The sequence below is a fragment of the Triticum urartu genome, chromosome 6A (genome assembly GCF_056163025.1).
Source record: "Triticum urartu cultivar PI428250 chromosome 6A, HENAU_Tu73, whole genome shotgun sequence".
Lineage (NCBI taxonomy): Eukaryota > Viridiplantae > Streptophyta > Magnoliopsida > Poales > Poaceae > Triticum > Triticum urartu.
Genome location: NC_141878.1, coordinates 100998239 through 101018159, shown reverse-complemented (window position 1 = coordinate 101018159; position 19921 = coordinate 100998239). Strand labels below are relative to the sequence as shown.

The 19921-nt window shown below is 47.9% G+C and overlaps 1 protein-coding gene and 1 pseudogene across 1 annotated transcript; one reads left to right on the top strand and one right to left on the bottom strand.

The window, feature by feature from the left end:
• Nucleotides 1-336: 336 nt before the first annotated feature.
• On the top strand, nt 337-2104 carry LOC147964232 (uncharacterized; annotated as a pseudogene).
• Nucleotides 2105-7545: 5441 nt separating this feature from the next.
• Nucleotides 7546-8827, bottom strand: LOC125526858 (uncharacterized). The gene has a single exon (XM_048691475.2). The coding sequence runs from the start codon at nt 8713-8715 to the stop codon at nt 7765-7767; it is 951 nt and encodes a 316-aa protein (XP_048547432.2). The 5' UTR covers nt 8716-8827; the 3' UTR covers nt 7546-7764.
• Nucleotides 8828-19921: the final 11094 nt, after the last annotated feature.

Genomic DNA, 19921 nt, shown 5'->3' with positions numbered 1-19921 from the left:
TCTGTGGGACAGGGCACCGGTACTCCTGGTGGAGCGACCGCGGCGACAGCTGGTCGCGGCCTTGGCGTACAGCCCGAGTTTCGGCCGCCGGCGCCTAACTCGGCAGCTTTGGCCGCGGGGCGTGGCGCGGCTCCGCCAAGGCCTCCGAACCCTACGGCGGTGGGGCATGGAGCTGCTCCGTCGAGGCAGCCGTTGTATAATGGCCCTCGGCCGGTTGGTCAAGTCAATTCCCAGGCCACTAATACCGGCGTGCAGTCTCGGGCCGCGCCGCCGCCTCACTTTGTGGCAAGGCCGACGCAAATGCGCTCGGGACATACGCAGACAAGACAAGACAAGATGGCTGGAGAGTCTACTGATCCGCCCCGTGAACAGTGGGGGGACGATGGCCATGATGCTTATGGAGATGGTCAGCACCGTGGATCGTCATCTACGGGAGGTGGCCGCGGTTATGCTTGGCAGAGTTATGGTTCCGCTGAGAGGCCGTTCTTTGGCCCTCCGGGCGATTTCGTCGAGGGTGCTTCTGGGCCGGACTACCGGCAGAGAGGTGGCTACCGTGGACACCATGGTGGTCGCGGGGGAGGTCGTGGTCGATTCCGCAGACAGCCTCCGCCGCCGGCCAGCAGGCTACCGAGGTGGCGACCGATTCCCCTCAGGTGACCGCACTGCCTAGCCAGGCTATGGAGGTAGTGACGGCTTTGGCCAACACGGATGTTGCTATGACTGGTGCTTCAGCTGACGAAGGTATCATGTCTGAGTCTGAGAGGGCACCCAAGTGGGCATGGAGGAAGGAGAAGATGCTATGCTATCGATGTGGTGAGAAGGGTCACTTCATTTCTGAGTGCGTGGCTGAGTTGTGTGATACATGTGGTAAGCCAGCGCACGCCACAAGGGATTGCCCGCTTCTGCATGATCAGGCTCCGGCTCTTACAATGTATGGAGTATATTGTGCTGAGCTGATGTTTTTTGAGTCCCCGGCTGCGAGAGAGATTCCAGTTGAGACGCAGAGCTTGACTACTACTGGAATTGTGAAAGCTACCCAGGGAGCGGTCTCTGAAGCTCAGATTGTGCAGAGGCTTCAGGAACTGGCTCCTGGTGTTTTTCAGTGGGAGCTTGTCCACATCGAGGAGCATGTGTTCAGGGTTGACTTCCCATCGGTAGAGGACTTGCGGCGGTTACTGAGCTTTGGGTTGTGCAAGGTCCCCGGCACTAATTTCATTCTAGAGTTTCACGAGTGGAAGAAAGTGGAGCCTAAGGAAAAGCCCCTCACTCAGGTGTGGCTGCGGTTTTCTGGGGCACCCTCGGAGTCTCTGACGGATGTTCGGGTTGTGGCCAGTCTGGGGATCATGGTAGGCAAAACTGAGAAAGTGGATATGGCTTTCACTCGCGCACACGGGGTGGCCCGATTGCTAGTGAGTGTTCTGGACATCGAGTTCGTCCCAGATGTGGTTAACTGGACTTATAGGGGTGTGGTGTTCCCTCTAGAGATTGAGTTTGAGGATTCAGAGTTGTTTGCTGAGGCGGTTAATGGGGTTGATGTGGATATGCACGAGGGTGACGACAATGCGGGTGCTAGGGAGGATCAGACTGATGAGGCTGGACGAGAGAGGTTCAACGGATCGGGACCAGTGGCTCAGTTACCCGAGAGTGGGTCCGGGGTAGAGCCGGCCCCATCTCCGTCGGTCCCAAAGAGTACTTTGCGGTTTGGATCTTTGAGCCTGCGTCTGCCCCTCCTAGGATTTGGAGCGACCGGGTTGAGTCTGATGATGCTTTTGAGTGCTCGCTCCCAGTGCTGTATTTTGGGACTGCTGATCGTCCCGTGGTGGGCGACCGTGTGACGGTACACTCGGCGACGACCGTGGAAGGGGGAGGGGACGTTGAGCCTCAGGAGGTTCCGCTCCTCCCAACGCCACCAGTGGTCACGGGCGGACAGATGTTGGCCGCTTCGGTGGTTATGCCTGGGGGGGAGTTCGGGGCAGGTGGCCACGAATTCTTCTCCACATATCCTAACGCCGGTGACGCCTGCCGCACCGGCTGTGGCCGGCCATGGGGGAGACCGTTTGGGGCAGGTGGCCCCGGCTCCTTCCCCTTCGGCACCGGCTACTGAGGCTATATCTCCGGTGGTACTGGGCGGGAGTCTGGGGCAGGTGGCCCCGGCACTTCCTTCTCCTTCGGCAGTCGGGACGACGACGCCCTCATGCTTGAGGGTTGGGGCGGGGCGGGTGCTCGGGCAGGCGGCGCCGGTGCCTCCCTCCCCCGGCTTTCCGTCTGTACGCCTTGGGAGCCCTCCGCCACCACATCCTCCGAGTGGCACTACTCGGGAGGAGGTTATTGCCTTTGGTGGGATCCCCGACCCAGTATCTGCGGGACGACGGATGAGTTCTCGTCTCCAGGACCACCCGGAGGTTGATGACATGCAGCAGAGGTGCACTATGAGGGCGGCCAAGCTTCAGGATGCTGAGATCTCTACTAGTATGTCCGTCAACATATCTAATTCTTTATTGCATTTTTCTAATGAGGAAATTATAAATAATGCAAACCAGTTAGGAGTTTCGCTAGGGGCTAATGATAGTGAAATTTCCAATTCGGTAAATGATCTTTTAGATTTGGAGGCGGAATGTGCCTTAGAGACTATTCGTAATCTGGCTGCGGTAAAACCCATGAATGATGATGAGATTGATGCGTTGGGGGTCCGAGTGCTCGATAATTTGTGTGCGGATCTAGCACCATCCAACCATGAGTCTGAGGATGATGATGTTCCTCTAGCTAATACAGTAGTTAGTGCCACTGAGCCCGGTTATGAGGACCGGGTGGAAGAACCTAGTAAACCAAAGCGCAAGTGGAAACGGAAGATTTATCCCGATTCTGCGGTTTGTAGGAGTGCTAGGATTCGGACTACCAAAAAATTTTATGATGAATTATGGAAGGAATCCTTTGGAATAGCAGAGGTTTGAAAGACTTGGCTAAAAGAAGGTTTCTTACCGAGGCATCTTTAGAGCATCGATTAGATTTTATTGCTCTCTCAGAAACTGGTCGTGAGAACTTTGCGCCCCAGTTTCTTACCTCTCTTGTGGGCAGTGTTGACTTCGATTGGCATTGCCTTCCTCCACGAGGAAGATCGGGTGGGATCTTGCTTGGTGTGAGATGCGACTCGCTAGAAGTCCGCAGCGTAGTGATGGGTGACTTTGCGGTTAAGTTTCGAGTCAGGTCTAAAGCCGATGGTTTCAACTGGGCTTTGGTGGCGGTATATGGTGCCGCACAGCCCGAGCTTAAACCAGAGTTTTTGGCGGACCTTGTTCGGATCTGTGGGTCTGAGCAGCTTCCAATTTTAGTTGGGGGTGACTTCAATATCATTAGGAGGAGAGAGGAGAAGAACAACGATAATTTTGACGGCAGGTGGTCGTTTATGTTCAATACCATTATTGAAAGCTTGGATCTGAGGGAGATAGAGCTTTCTGGTAGAAAGTTTACCTGGTCTAATGCATTGCCAAACCCGACATACGAAAAGATTGATCGAGTTCTCGCGAGCGTTGAGTGAGAACAGAAGTACCCTCTCGTAACGGTACAAGCCCTCTCGCGTGGAATATCCGATCACACTCCTTTGTTCGTGGACTCGGGGGAGCCGAACCACGTGGGAAACAAAAATACCTTTTTTTTCGAGATGGCCTGGTTTGAACGCGAAGGTTTCTTGGACCTGATTGCCAGGGAATGGGCTAAGGGTGCAGGAGGTAGGACTTCGGTTGAGCGTTGCCAGAATAAGATTAGGCATTTGAGAAGCTTCTTAAGGGGGTGGGCTAAGCATCTTAGTGGGGTGTATAAGATTGAAAAGGACATGCTCCTTTCTCTTATTCACACACTTGACTTACAGGCTGAATCCACGATTTTGCAGCCAGCAGTGCTTCAGGTTAAAATCGAGGCAGAGAAGAGATTGAAAGAACTTCTCCGCGAAGAAGAATTGAAGCGGGCATTGCAGGCTAAGGTCCGCAAAATTGTCCAGGGGGACGCGAATACTCAATTCTTCCACTTGATTGCTAATGGCAAGCATAGAAAGAAGATAATCTTTCAGCTTGAGCAAGCAAAGGAACTATTTTTGGACAGGATAACCTAAAAACTTATATAACCGGATATTACAAGCAGTTATTTGGACCTCCCGAGGATAGCTATGTGTCCCTCGATGAGTCCAGGATTGAGGATGTGCCTCAACTATCGGCTGCCGATAATGATATCCTGGTTGCCCCGTTCTCAGAGAAGGAGGTGTTTGATGCTATTGCACAGATGAAAAACAATAAGGCTCACGGACCGGATGGTTTCCCGGCTGAGTTCTACAAAAAATGTTGGCACGTTATTAAGGGGGGTTGTTACCTATGTTCCATGATCTGTTCTCTGGATAGCTTCATTTATTTCACTTGAATTTTGGAACTATCACTTTGCTTTCTAAGAAAACGGATGCTGTGAGAATTGAGCAGTTCAGGCCGATCTGCCTTCTCAATGTTAGTTTCAAAATCTTCACCAAGGCCAGGACTAATAGGCTAACACAGATTGCGCATTCTGTGGTGCAACAGTCCTAAACTGCTTTCATGTCGGATAGAAACATCCTTGAAGGGGTGGTTGTCCTTCATGAAACGCTCCATGAAATCCATTCTAAAAAATTAGATGGAGTAATTTTTAAGGTGCATTTCGAGAAAGCGTACGATAAAGTCAAATGGCCATTCCTCCAACAGGCATTGCGTATGAAAGGTTTTGATGAAGCCTGGCGCCGCCAGGTTAAATCGTTTACGCAAAAAGGGAGTGTTGGAATTAAGGTCAATCACGATATTGGTCATTACTTCCAGACACATAAAGGCCTAAGACAAGGAGATCCGATGTCCCCTATCCTATTTAACATTGTGGTTGATATGTTAGCACTTATGATAGGAAGGGCTAAGGAGAATGGTCAAGTAGGTGGCTTGGTACCTCATCTTGTTGATGGAGGTGTGTCCATTCTTCAGTACGCTGATGATACAATCATCTTTATGGAGCATGACTTGGCCAAGGTGAGAAATATGAAGCTGGTGTTATGCCTTTTCGAACAATTGACCGGGCTAAAGATTAACTTTCACAAGAGTGAGTTGTTCTGCTTTGGTAGAGCCAAGGATGAAGAAGATGTTTATAGGCAATTGTTTGGGTGTGATTTGGGGGCGTTACCATTTTCTTATCTAAGTATACCAATCCACCACCGTAAGCTGACAAACAGAGAATGAAAGTGCATCGAAGACCGATTTGAAAAGAAACTGAGTTGCTGGAAGGGCAAGCTCATGTCATACGGAGGCCGACTAATTTTGATAAATTCGGTGCTCACAAGTATGCCTATGTTTCTCTTGTCGTTCTTTGAAGTCCCAGTTGGAGTCAGGAAAAGACTGGACTTTTATCGATCGCGTTTCTTTTGGCAGGGTGATGAACTGAAAAGAAAATACCGGCTAGCTAAATGGGATATCATCTGTAGACCGAAAGACCAAGGGGGTCTTGGTATTGAGAATCTCGCAGTTAAGAACAAATGCCTTCTGAGTAAGTGGCTGTGGAAGCTATCCCATGAGACTGATGCCACGTGGGCGCAAATACTTCGTAGCAAGTACCTTCAGACCAAAAAATTGTCACAAGTGACAGTTAGGCCGACCTACTCGCCTTTCTGGAAAGGACTGATGAAAGTCAAACAATCCTTATTTAATAGGACAAAGTTTATTATTGGCAACGGTGCTAGTACACGGTTCTGGGAGGATACTTGGCTCGGAGAGACACCCTTGGCCATTCAATACCCGTCTTTATATCATATTGTTCAACGTCGTGAGGTGTTCGTTGCAACGATATTTCAATCTATCCCCCTTAATATTCAGTTTAGACGGTCGCTAGCGGGCAATCGATGGGAAGAATGGCTCCGTCTAGTTAGGCGACTGATGGAGGTTCGGCTTTCCCAACAACCCGATGAATTACGCTGGAAGCTCACTAGGTCTGGAGTATTCACAGTTAAATCAATGTATATTGATGTTATCAATTCGAGCTTCATTCCTACCTCCAAGCATGTTTGGGCTGTCAAAGTTCCTTTGAAAATAAAAGTGTTTATGTGGTTTGTCCATAAACAAGTAATTTTAACCAAGGACAACCTGACAAAGCGTAATTGGACAGGATCTACTAGGTGTAGTTTCTGTGATCGGGATGAGACAATTAAGCACCTTTTTCTTGATTGCCCGTTAGCCAAAGTTCTTTGGCGGACAGTCCACATTGCTTTCAATATTACTCCACCAAATTCTGTTAACACGTTATTTGGGACATGGCTTAATGGGATTGAGCCTGACTTAGCGAGACATATTCGTGTGGGAGTATGCACTTTGCTGTGGACTATCTGGAATTGCAGAAATGATTTGGTTTTTAACAGAACATCACGCTTTCATTTTGTGCAGGTTATCTTCCAAGCCACGGCATTGATCCGTTCGTGGTCGCTACTCACTCGGATGGAGGCCAGGGAGCATTTGGTTACTGAATCTATCCGCTGGGAGATGGTAGCTCGGGATATCTTCAACCGGTTTGGATGGCGGTCATGTAATAGGATAGGCAATTAGTTTACCTATCTCTCTTTAGCCAGCCGGTTGTGGCGTCCCTTATTTGGCTAGTTTGTCTTTCTAGCCTATTTGGCTCTGAGTGAGCTTTTTTCAGTTGGAGACTTTGAGACCTTGTTAGAACCTTATTTATTTGTTTTAATAAGATGGCCGTATGCATCATTCTGATGCAGAGGCCGGGGTGACCTCCTTTTCGAAAAAAAAAACAATCTTAGTGTGTCACTAAAAAGGCAGCGTCTATGATAACAGTAAAACTTTGAATCTATATGATGCGATGTCTACGATAATGCTAGTAAAAAGTAGTGGAAGTAACAAAAACTTGGAAGCTACAACGCTTTGGGTCGTGCGCACAAGTCCGGTTCAACCCAAGCTAAACCCTACGTCTGGGCAGGTCAATTGGCCGACACAATTGGGCCTATGCCCCGTCCGATATACAGTACAAGTTAGAAAAACAAAGGAACACAAAAAAAGTACAGGATTGCAGCGTGATGTATAGGTGAGAGATTTTCAGTTCACAGGAAGTCGTTCTGAGAGGTGAGTAACTACAAACAGAACAGAGGTAGCGAGCACTTGAAAAAAAACAGAGGTGGCGAAGGGGAACGAGGGTCGCTTGTGGATCGGAAGGCTTCGGCCTCGTGTTGCCCCCTGTTCCCAAACCACCATGGCTTGTAGTAATTCCTTCTTTGTTAGGTGTAGTAGTGAACTGGGTTGTTATCATTTGGAAAGTGTGCGGAACGAGTTTTGCATAATTTCATCTTCAAACCGATTCCAGTTTCAGTTTCGTTTGAACCACATGAACATATTTAACAATCTGCATTCAAGAAGATCCTGAAAGATCAATGCTCACCAGTCACCATACTACCCGACAAAGGAATTCTTGATATTGCACAATTTCATTTTCAATGCACATTCCAGTTTCAGCTTCATTGAACCACATAAAAATATTTAACAAACTGTATTCAGGAAGATTCTTGATATTGCACAATTTCATCTTCAATGCACATTCCAGTTTCAGTTTCATTGAACCACATAGAAATATTTAACAAACTGCATTCAGGAAGATTCTGAAAGATCAATGCTCACCACCATCTGCTAACCAGTTCACCAATATTCAGGAAGACCCAAGAAGGGGAAATTTTCAACCTCCATCTCCTCGCCGGCGCCACGGGCGCTCGGCTCACTTCTCTGTGACGAGATCCTTGTAGTACCTGATGGCCTCCCTGGTATCGTCGAACCCTGCGGCGGCGTCCAAGAATCGCATGACCTTCTCCAGCTCCTGGTCATTGGCATCGTCGATGAAGGGCGCCACCGGGAGGGCGTTCTCTGGCTGCAGGGAGTAGGCGTTTGGGTTGTCGTCGACGATGATGGCGCAGTCCGGAGCCCGGCCAGTGGCCGACAGGTCCTTGACGAGCCTGCCGTCGCCGTCGTCTCGGCAGGCGCTGCGGTACAGGCGGTGCGCGATCAGCGCGCCCGTGGGGTCGAGGCGGTCGAGCACGAGCGAGGCGTACTGCTCCAGCCCCGCGGTGAAGATGACGACCTCGAAGGCCTCCGCCGCCGCGCGGAGGAAGTCGTCGACGCCCGGGCGCTTGCAGACGTAGAAGGTGACCGCCTTGCCGCAGATGATCGGCCGCACGGTGAAGTCGTAGCGCGCCGGCGCCGGGTCGGTCTGGGAGTGGATGAGCGTCTCGTCGAGGTCCAGAAAAAGGGTCTTCTTTTCCGGATCCGACGGCGGCGGGAGCGCGGCGGCGTGGACCCTGCCGGGCCGCTGAGCGCGGGGCGAGAAGTGCGGCGTGGGCGGGGGCGAGGAGGAGCGGAGGCGCTGGAACCCCGTGGCCCCGGCCCTGCGCTTGGACGGGGAGCCGAGGACGGCGAGGCGGGCGAAGACCTTGATGAGGCGGCGGCGGCAGAAGCGCACGGAGCGGCCGAAGGAGGAGGCCACGGCGGCGGGGGCGGCCGCGAGGGACTTGAGCGGGGACGCCCTCCGCTTCGTGGAGGACGGGCGGCGGCCCCCGCGAAGGGCCTGGCGGCGCCTCGCCGCCGGGGTCGGCGACGGCGACGGCTTCGCGGGGCTGCCGGTGCCGGTGCCGGGCCTGGCCGCCGGCGCCTTCGTGGGCGTCCTCGACACCATCGCGGGATGCCCTGCTGGTCCGCCGCTTGCGCTGGGCTTGTCAGATTCTCGAGCTCTGGGAGACGAAGAGGATGAGGGGGGGAGTGGGGAGTGGGGAGCGGGATGCGATGGGGGGCGAATTTGAGTTCTTCTCGAGGGAGATTTCGCAACGGTCGGAAAGGGGGGAGACGAGGTGGAAATCGTGTGCGGTCTGAATAAAGAAAGAAATGGCAACGGTCGATTCGGACCTGCTGCAAACGCGTCTGTTGTATAAACGGCAGCTCAGCTGGACTTCCCAACTCCTATTCGGCGCTTATGGCGCCGTTTAATGGCTTATGCGCACACCTCCCGCGAACAAATGGGCCGGCCCATGTAAACTATATAACCGCTGGTTTTTTCTTGTTTTGGTAGCTTCCGGCAGGATCTCCACATCTCAGAGGCTGTGATCGCGTTAAATTGCAAGGGCGTCATCCAAAGCCTAGAAGGAGGAACCCCGGGCATTAACGCCATGACCATCGAGGACAACAGACGATTCAAGATGGGATCAGAGGCTATTCTTCTTCGTCATGAGCATCGTGAAGCAAACTTGGATGCTCACAATATTGCAAAAACTCTATAGTTCTTGATCCAGGCCATCATGTTAGGTTTCTGGAGCCCCGGGGCTATGTAAACTCTAATACTATCTAATAGTGTTCGGGTGTTCATTTTCTTTTGGGTTTTTGGTTTTCTTTTTAAAACTTTTTTTAATTCATAAACATTTTCAAATTCGTGAATATTTTTTAAATCGACAAAAAATTCAACTTTATGAGCATTTTTTTCAAATGCATAAACTTTTTATCCAAGTTTGTGAACTTTGTATGAATTTATAAACATTTTTTAAATGTGTCAATTTTTTTGAAATTCAGCAAACATTTTTCAAATCCGCACACTTTTCTATGTGAACTTGTTTCAAAAAAGTCAGCAGTCAGGTCAACGGTGAACTGTGGGCTGAGCGGACGAACCAAGTGGGCACCCGCTGTTTGGGCCGGCCCAGCCAATCAGGCGCGTGAGCGCCAGGTTTCCAAGTTGCGCTAGAGGCGCTGAGGAGGAGCCCTCGTTGGACTTGGCATGAAAAATGAATAAAATGAAAAGTGCTATTCTAGGCCCAAGAACACCTTCGCACTTTTGTCATCCGTGTTTGCTTTATTTTCTCCTAGATTGGGCTGCTGTAGAGGTGAGCCATGGCTCAAGAAAATAATCATATACGAATGCTAACATGGATTCACTAGCCATGAAGGATGGACTCCACTTTGGAAACCTCCTTGAAATCAATAAATTACAGGCAGAATCTAACTCTATGGGGGCGATCAATTTCTATAAACACCAATCACGGTGGTGGGACTCGGTGGCAGCGATTTATTTGGATTTTGTGGACACAACGATACAAATCGGGATTGTTGAATACAAGCATTGCTTGAGAGAAGTTAATGGTCTTGCCCATGAGTTAGCTAGCTTTAGTTATCTAAATAAACAATATATCTTGTACTCTGGATGATGATCCCCCTACTTGCTCACTCGGAAAACATGCCAATGGTGTAAGCGTTGGTTAATTGAATAAAGCTAGATTTTAAAAAAGAAGACCTTACTAGCGGTCCATTATGGTAGCAGTTACGGCTAGAAGCAAGTAACAAAAGCAGTCTGTTAAGAAGAAATCTAATAGACTGCTAAGAAGAAAGCATACACATATTATGCTTCAAGTCCAATGACCACCAAATGGTTTGATGGGAAACAATAAATCAGTATTATGACTCCTAGCGCTTCCCAAAAAGACATGCTAGCATCTGACCATAAGGACAAACACAGTGAATGCATGTAATCAAAGTGCAAATGATGTAGGCCTTAGTAACCATATATCATTTTTCGAGATTGCCTTGGACTATTGACAAGATTCATGGCATATAAGATGTACATAACATGAAAATGAATTTGGCAGTATGTTTTGTGTCACTTGCATGTTATATATTATTGCTCTAACATATGGTCAAAGTTAGTCTTGAAAAACGCATTAGGCCTTGTATAGATGGAAAGAGGGAGTACCTAGATATCGATCGACGGTTAGAATTAATATTGCAAATATGTTATGTTTCTATAGCATTAGTTTTGACCTGGAAAGAAACAGTCGATCAATTGATTGCAATAATTTTGATCATTATTAAAATGGCATTTTAGTATACTATTTAGGCAGTGCCAATTGTTGTTCCTCTATTGAAATACAATATCAATTTTCATATCTACAACCATATGAGTTAGCACTGCCTAAAAATGACCATAAGAACAAAAAAAATCAAGAGACTAACCTGACCATTTTTCAATCGTATTCCATTTCCTGTTCCTTATTGACAGGGCTACATTGTATAACTCAAATTCATTTTCTTCAATTTCATCAGAGATTTTCCCCATGAATATCTGTATTAGCAAGTATAAGTAGACCTTCTAGTTCTAGTGTGAATTTTCCAATCTTCTCTTCTAATGGAGTGTAGGTCAGTCCTTCATGGTTGTTTTTTTTCTTGATCAACCATATATGTAATTGTTGCTTTTACACAACCTTAATAGTTTTTTTTACTACAACAACATCCAGGATGGTGGTTTCATTTCCTGTTATTGGGACCACATATTCTTTGGTGCACCGAGGACTCCTGACCATGTGTGGTTTATGCACTTTGCTTAGCTCTACGAGTTCATGATCTATTTGTTTTACCAATGTCTCAATTGCCATACTCATTGCAAGATAGACATTATACACCATATGGTTTATCAAGCCATGCTTTCCTATTCTTGAGACCAATGCAAGATTTTGTCATGCTTGGTGTAGGTTGCTTTCCTTTTACCTCTATTTTCATGAATAGAATGTCTAATCGCGTTGCCCGAGAGATTCTTGTTGGTATCTTGCCGGCTTGCTAGTGGCTTAGAGGACTGACTGGCATGAGGTGCATCAAAAGGGTCCCTTAGTGCAATACAAAGTCCTATTGGCACCATCATCTCCATTAATTCTCCGTGAGTGATTCGGGCATGTGACATCTTATGATCCAAATAGTATGAGGTCTTTCCTAGAGAATTGTTACGGGTCATTTATTGTGAACACACAAGCCTACAACTTTGATGTAGCCTTAGCAAAGTTATCATGTCGAAGCAAGAATCACGATACTTACAACCATTGCGAGTTAATGTACTCATCTATTTTCTATATCAATGAGTTTACTACCGGCAATATGTGTAGAGCAATGTAAAATTTCCCAAGATTATCTCAGTAATTTTATATGCATGCATACATAAATTTTAGTGATTTGCGCGCAAGAAAACAATAATACAAAGAAAAAATAGCAATAAACTACTGATAATCATGGAATGTATAGTACGAATTCCTACATGTCGTTATAAAAATAAACACGGTGTAAATATGAATTCTGGATGTCAAATACCCCTAAGTTATTGGAAAATCCATAAACTATAGTGGGGTTTTCACAACTTTTTGAATGATTAGGAATGACCAACTTAATTTCCAAAAAAGTTTGGGAACTCTTTAAAAAAAACCGCAACCACAGATTCCTCTTTTCGCATTCTTTAAGTTTCTTGAATTTCTGGATTTTATTAGGCTTGACGGTGAATAAAATGGAGGCACATGCCACCGGTGCTGAACGACCGGAGGCCAGAGTACACACATGGAGGCGGGCGGCGCCAGCACAACACACAGAGCCGCGCTGAGGTCGATGCGCCCGGGCGAGGCAGGGGCGACACGAGTGGCAACGCTTCGTGGCGGTGGTGGCTGTGCAGGTTCATCTGAGAAGGTGACGCAGCGGTCGACAACAGTGCTACGGTCTGTTGCATCAGCATGCTCTGTGATGCATGTAGTCCCTCCGGTTGATCCTGTTATAGAAGATTGTTGTTGCCTAAGTTTGCGCACACAGAGATACTTCTTTCCCAACATCTCTTATTCCCGCACTAGCTCTTCATACTTGTCAAATATATAGTGGTGCTATATGGCTCGCATAGTATCACACCTGCTTATTATTGCCTGGTAGGTAACAATTGTGAAGTATCGATGAAGCGTCTCAACCCCCTAGAGGAGCCCGCGTTGTTATATAGAGTAGCGAGAGAAGATCCTCTCGAGAGAATTACATGCGTACAATTATGGGACTAACCGTAGGAGAATTACAGGGGGTTGGGGAGTTGAGATAGATGCAAACTCTAACATAATAAAGCCTACATCTATCTCCTAGAAGTAGCGCCCAAGACACTTGGTCGGCCCCACAACATTACATGTTTAACATCCTCCCTTAATCTAAATTCTAAAAATTGAGATTACGTCTAAACTCTTCAAATGATCTTGTAGCCAAAGCTTTCATGAATCCATCCGCAACTTGATCTTTCGAGTGTACAAAACAAATGTCCAGTTCCTTGTTTGCAACTCGTTCTCTGACAAAATGATATTCTATCTCAATATCCTTGGTTCTTGCATGAAACATAGGATTAGCAGCTAAATATGTAGCACCAATGTTGTCACACCAAAGACAAGGAGTTTGTGTGTGATGAAGACCAAGTTCCTTAAGAATGGCCTTTACCAAAATAATTTCTGCCGTTGCATTTGACAATGCCTTATACTCTGCCTCAGTACTTGACCTTGAAATTGTAGCCTGTTTCTTTGCACACCATGAGACTAAGTTAGGACCAAAGAAAACTGCTAAACCTTCAGTTGACCTTTTGTCATCCAGACAACCTGCCTAGTCAAAAGCAGAGAAAGCACTCACAAGAGTGGATGAGGACTTGCTGAAGGTCAAACCAACACTCAAAGTGTCTTTCACATACCTTAATATGCGTTTTGCGGCACTCCAGTGAGTAGTCATGGGTGCATAAAGAAACTGACAAACTTTATTGACTGAAAAAGAGATGTCAGGTCTAGTAAGGGTCAAATATTGTAGTGCACCTACCAAGCTTTTGTATTTAGTGGCATCCTCCTGACTCAAAAGTTCTCCTTCGGTGAGAGAGAGTTTTTCTGAACTAGACAATGGTGTTGGTGAAGGTTTACATTCTGCAACCCAACTCTCCTTAAGAGATCATTGCATATTTTTCCTGAGAAAGATGAAGACCACCTTCTCTGTACTTCAATACCAAAGAAGAAATGCAAACCTCCCAAATCCTTGAGATCGAATTCTAAGTTCAAATCTAACAAAAGAGCTATCACTACTTCATTGAGAAACTTGTAACAATGATGGCATTAACATAAATAAGCACGGAGGCATATGCGACTTATTGTAAATGAACGGTGAAGTGTCAGATTTTGAAGGGACGAAACCAGGTTGTTGCAACTTTGTACTTAGGCGAGAGTAACATGCTCTAGGGGCTTGTTTCAGTCCATAGAGAGATTTATCAACCCTGCACACATGATATGGTTTGTTCTTATATTCAAACCCATGAGGTTGCTTCATATACACTTCATCTTTCAGAACACCATGAAGAAACGCATTCTGCACATCTAGCTGCTTGAGACTCCATCCTCTGGATACAGCAATAGACAATACAAGACGGATAGTAGTAACTTTAACAACTGGACTGAAAGTATCCTCATAGTCATGGGCGGATCTGGGCCCCAAGCAGCCCAGGCATGGCCTGGGCGTGGGAAATTTCCCAGCCTATATATCTAGAGAGAGAAAAAACTGGCCTGGGGCGCAGCCCACTTCCTACCCCTCTTGCTGGGCCATTGGCCAGGCCGGCGTGGGAAATTTCCCAGTGAGAAAGAAAAAACTGGCCTGGGACGCAGCCCACTTCCTACCGCTCTGCTGGGCCATTGGCCAGGCCAATATCAAAAAAGTAAATGAGAAAAGGGCCTGTGCTGCTAGTGCATCGCGTATGGGTGTCTTTTGTCGAGAAAGGAGGATGACCCGTCTTAGGCTAGTTATAAGGAAGATATTTCTCTTGCCAGTTGCCACTATTTTCAAATCCCAAATTCCTTTGCCAGTTTTTTTACCGGGGAATTTCTCTTGCAAGTTGCCACTGTTTGATGCTTGATTCAAACATGATTTTTAATTCTTAATGCTTTTCCCTTTTCATATTGTTTTCCTTAGTTTTCTTGTTTTGTAGAGAACATAAATGTGGAATCCGATTTAGTAATTCACATTTTGCATTTGTTATTAAACCTGCTAAGTTAAATTTTTTTTTACCTAAATGCACCGATTTGTAATCAAAATTTATAATTTTTTGCGGGAAAACATTCAATCTATTCATCTTCAATTATGGTAGTACTATTGTCTTGTAAGACAAGCCCACTGAAGACAACCACCGACTAAATTATGCGAGATCCGCTAGAGAAACACCTCCACACGCTATCCGACGATGCTAGACACATCACCGGGATGGAATCTAGGCAGAGGGAACCTTATTCCATCTTCAGATGGCCGCCGACATCTCGCCTTCTTGAGCCGGACATAAACCCAAAAAACTCAAAGAACTATATAAAAACGGAGTCCTCTCGACAGCTAAGGCCGGGATCCACCACATCCCATGGACCTAAGGCCACGAGAGACGAGGTAGATTGGCGTCGCCACCGATGGGCGGCAGGAACCCTAGTCGCCCTTGGGGGAGAGGCGTCATATGTCTTACTTTATAGAACATGCAATCATATGAGGCTCATATCAATCAATCCTTTGATTTGGTACCATCTTTTGTATCATTTATATGCTAGATATTGTCTTTTAATACGTCGTACTTTATTAGTTAAACCGCCATTTAACAAATACTACCATTCAACATTGTGTTTCGGTTTTTATTAGCTATGCCACATAACTTGACTTTTGCATTGAAAATAGATATTGGGGGGGGGGGGGGGGGTAAAAAAATTTACCCTTAATTTCTCGCCTGGGGCGTTAGCCAATCCTGGCTCCGCCACTGCTCATAGTCTATGTCATACCTTTGCTTTGAAACCCTTAGCAACAAGCTTGGCTTTTTAACGATCTATTGTACCATCATACCTTCTTTTTATTCTACATACCCACTTGCAATCAATCACATTTTTACCTTGACGCGAAGGAACCAAATGCCAAGTGCTATTTTTCTAAAGAGCCTGAAATTCATCATCCATGGCTGCCTTTCACTTTGGATCAACAAGAGCTTCATGATGTGTGCGGCGTTCTCCTGTGGATGCAACCAAACCATATTTTATTTTGTAAATGACAGGCTGAATAACAACTGCTTGGAGACGTGCACGTGGTGGTGTAGCAGTTTGCTACATAGAAGATCCAGTGGCCGCAACTGAAAAAGAATCAGCAGCAGGGCTCGGAACCGATCATGAGGATGCTCCTACCTCGCCTGCTGTGTCGCCCAGTCCCGCCGGATCTTCTATGACCGAGCGAGCCGAAGGAGATGATGAAGGGGCAACAAAAGATCCTGGGTTCACAGCAAGACCAGGCTGGAGGCGCGCGCGGGCGCATGCATCGGGCGCAGGTGACAGACGTGGGCCCCGCCGAACTTAGACACGGGGTTCGGAGGCAAACCTCATTGGCCCCGCGTCCAGAGTGGCCGATGTGGCAGCGGTCGGTTGGGTCAGGCCGGGTGAAGACGCGCACCCCGCTGCAGGTGGACTCGTGGCAGGGTCGGAGTGGCGCGGACCAGGCGTAGGCGTGGGGCGTGGATCCGCCTGGCAGGTGGGAAATCCCAAAACCAATTCTATTAGCCCTGGCATACGCAGAGGCGCAGATCCCGAAGGGGGTTACGTCTCATTTTCCATGACGGGTACAATACACATGGAAGCACCGTTTTCTGCTATAGTTGTATTGTTTGGTGCGCCATTTTCACCATCGTTGTCACATGTAGCAGCACGCTCAGATGCAGGATTAGAAGAGTTAGTCATAATTGAATCAACACAATCATCAACGCCCACACAATCAATGCCAGATAGATTAGGAGTAAGGAGAAGAATCTCCTTTCAAAGAAGGGCACCAATATTGGGATGTAGCTTTTCAAAGGGAAACTGAGTTTCATCAAAGATGGCATCTTGAGAAATACACACACGGCTAGTAAAAACACACGGCATTTAACACCCTTGTGCTGAGCGCTATAGCCGAGGAAGACACATTGTTGGGAGCGAAACATAAGTTTGCGGGTGTTGTAGGGACGGAGATTAGGCCAACATGCACACCCAAAAACACAAAGAGTAGTATAATCAGGTGTGACATGGAGAAGACGTTCAGTAGGAGTTTCATGAGCAATAGTGCGACTAGGCCACATATTGATAAGATGAACGACAATAAGAAAAGCTTCGTCCCAAAATTTCAAAGGCATGGAGGTTGCAGCTAAAACAACTAGGCCTACCTCAACAATATGTCTATGTTTCCGTTCTGTGAAACCATTTTGTTGATGAGTATAGGGACATGACACATGATGAGAAATACCTATCTTTTGTAGAGAAAAATTTAGCTTCTCATACTCCCCACCCCAATCAGATTGCATGGCAATAATTTTACTATCAAACTTGTGTTCAACGAGAGCTTGAAAATTATGGAAGACTTGAAAAACATCCGAACATTTTTTAAGGAGATAAATCTAGGTGTATTTTCTATAGTCATCGACGAAACTCGCATAATAAGAGTGTCTACCAACGAAAGTGGGTGTAGGACCCCACACATCAGAAAAAAAAGTTGTAAAGGTTTGGTAGATACACTAGTGGAAACAGGATAGGGTAACTTGTCGGCGTTCTGGGAACGGGGGTCCCCAGACTTTCCTGCCTGCGGCCTGCGGCGTGGCTCAGGTGGGGGCCCAGCGCAGCCCATCTTCATCAGCGCAAGCTCCAGACCCTCATGAGGGGCCAAGCCTCGCAGGGCGGACGACAGGAAGCTTCCTCAAGAGCAGCCTCATCAGGCAGGCTCGCGAGGAGGCAGAGAGATCAATGCAAGGGTACCTCACGAGGATCCCATGACGCAAGCCATGACGATCAAGGCCAGGCGGGCGCCGGCCTGCGCAGGGTCCTTGTTTCCCCTTTGGTGCAAAGGGGGCAAGCACATGCCAAGGTATCAGGCAAAGGTTATCATTCCGGTGCAACGAGACCAAGACCAGCCGGACGGCCTGACGGAGGTCACCGTGGAGCCCAAGACAGCATCATCACCAGTGCTTTTGGCAGCTGAAGACCACCTTTGGTCAGGATAGCTTGTACTAGATGTTCCCCTTCAAAATGACCAATTGTTGGCGCCCTTCCCACTCAATTATTCGGGGAGAGGCCCAGGGCCTCTATAAATAGAGCTAGCCTCCACAAAGAGACAGAGAGGGCAGCATCAAAGAGAGAGAGAGAGAGGAGAGAAAGGAGAAACCCAGTAGAGACTAAGTAGAATACACCGCACTAGCTCAAGAACACCCCTCGCGAGGCTGTTCTTCCCTTGTACTGTCCATCATCAGCCCTAGAGGCAATCCACCACACCACACACTAGATAGGGTATTACACCACAACGGTGGCCCGAACCAGTATAAACCTCGTGTCTCTTGTGTTGTTCATCATTTTCATCTTAGTTCGCACGAGAGGATCGGACGTAGATCGGTAGGGGAGAGATCTCCGCGCGCACACCAGTGTTCGAACCTCAAGGGTCTGCCGAAACCCGAAATCCGATATTTGGCACGGCAGGTAGGGGTGCGCCAGAATCTTTCTTCCACTGTTCGCGTGTGATCTTCCGTCGTGTCCATGGCTGACGCTCGTCGGACTCGCGCCGAGCGCCGGGCTGCTCGCGCCACTCGCTTCGCCCAGACGGTGCCCGTCGGCGGCCCCCCTCGTCATTCCCCGTCGCCCGCCGCCAACGCCGCCACCGGCCCGGCGGGGAATGAGCAGCAGGCCTCGTCCCAGCATCCTTCGGTGCGGCGGGATGGACGCACCGCCACCCCGTCGCTGACTCCAGCTGGCTCGTCGTCCCACGCCCGTCGCGCAACCATGGACGCGCACGCCTCACTGCTCTTGGTGCGGGAGCTCCTGGACTATCGCCCCGTCGACGACCTCTAGGAGGACTGGCTCGCCCGCATCACCGAGCTCGTCAGTGCCGCAGGGGGCTCCCCCTTCGGTCCATCTCGCTGCTTCACCCTCCGTCCCGTGCAGGGGGCGAGGATCAGGAGGCGCCTCCGCCACCTCCTCCCCAAGAAGGTGCCTTGGCTCCAAGGCGCGCAGCCCCAGGACGGGACCCTCCACGTCCGGCGCCTACGTAGCAAGAAGGGAGCTGCCAAGAGATCCCATGTCCCCGGGAAAGTGCTCGCGCGCTCCCAGCGCCGGCACACCAAGATCGCACCCCAGCGCCTCCACGACAAAACCCCGCGCTGCTCCCAGTGTGTAGCGACCCGACCCGAATGGATCAAGTCTCTGTGCTTAAGTGTCATCCCTCGATCGGTATGCTGACACACACAGTACTCGAGGATTTATAACAGAGGTAAATCACATTTAAAAGTAACGTGAATACTATTACCTCAATCCAAAATAGCGGAAGTAACAAGGTTGTGGATTCCCATCAACACCAACGGCAAAGTTGAGTGTAGAAATCGTAACCCTAATGTATCACTTACTCGTCGTAAGATTCCTGCAACATGAGACATTGCAGCCACAAAGGGTCGGTACATTGAATGTACTGGCAAATTCACACCAGAGGATAATGATGAATAAAGGCTATCACTACATGCATTTAAGGCTGGTGGAAAAGCTCTATGGTTATAGTTTTACGTAAAGCCAATTTTTCCCTACTGCAAAGGAATATATTTTATTTAACTATCATGGTGGTTGTTGAACATTGAGAATGGTTGACAACATTCTCAATCCCAATTAAGCATCATCATTAAAACCCAACAATATTCATTTAAAGTAACATGATGAGATTCACATGATAATCCAGGTACTAGATACTCAAAACATCCATAACCGGGGACACGGCTAATCATGATTAGTTTATACACTCTGCAGAGGTTTGCGCACTTTTCCCCACAAGACTCGATCGCCTCCGTTTGGTTTCTTGCACTACATGGTGTTTGAGAAGACGGATGACCGAGACATAGTCTTTCAGAAGTGCTAGCACCTTACGATCGTGTAGACCGTACCACCTACATCCCCTACATCTGCTAGTCTACCACTGTAAGAGTTCGCACAACTTAGTCAACTATGCTAGAGCCCATAGTAGCTTGTGGCTGCACACGGAAGTTTCTAGCATGAATAATCTCATGATCCCTTTGAGCCTGGGTG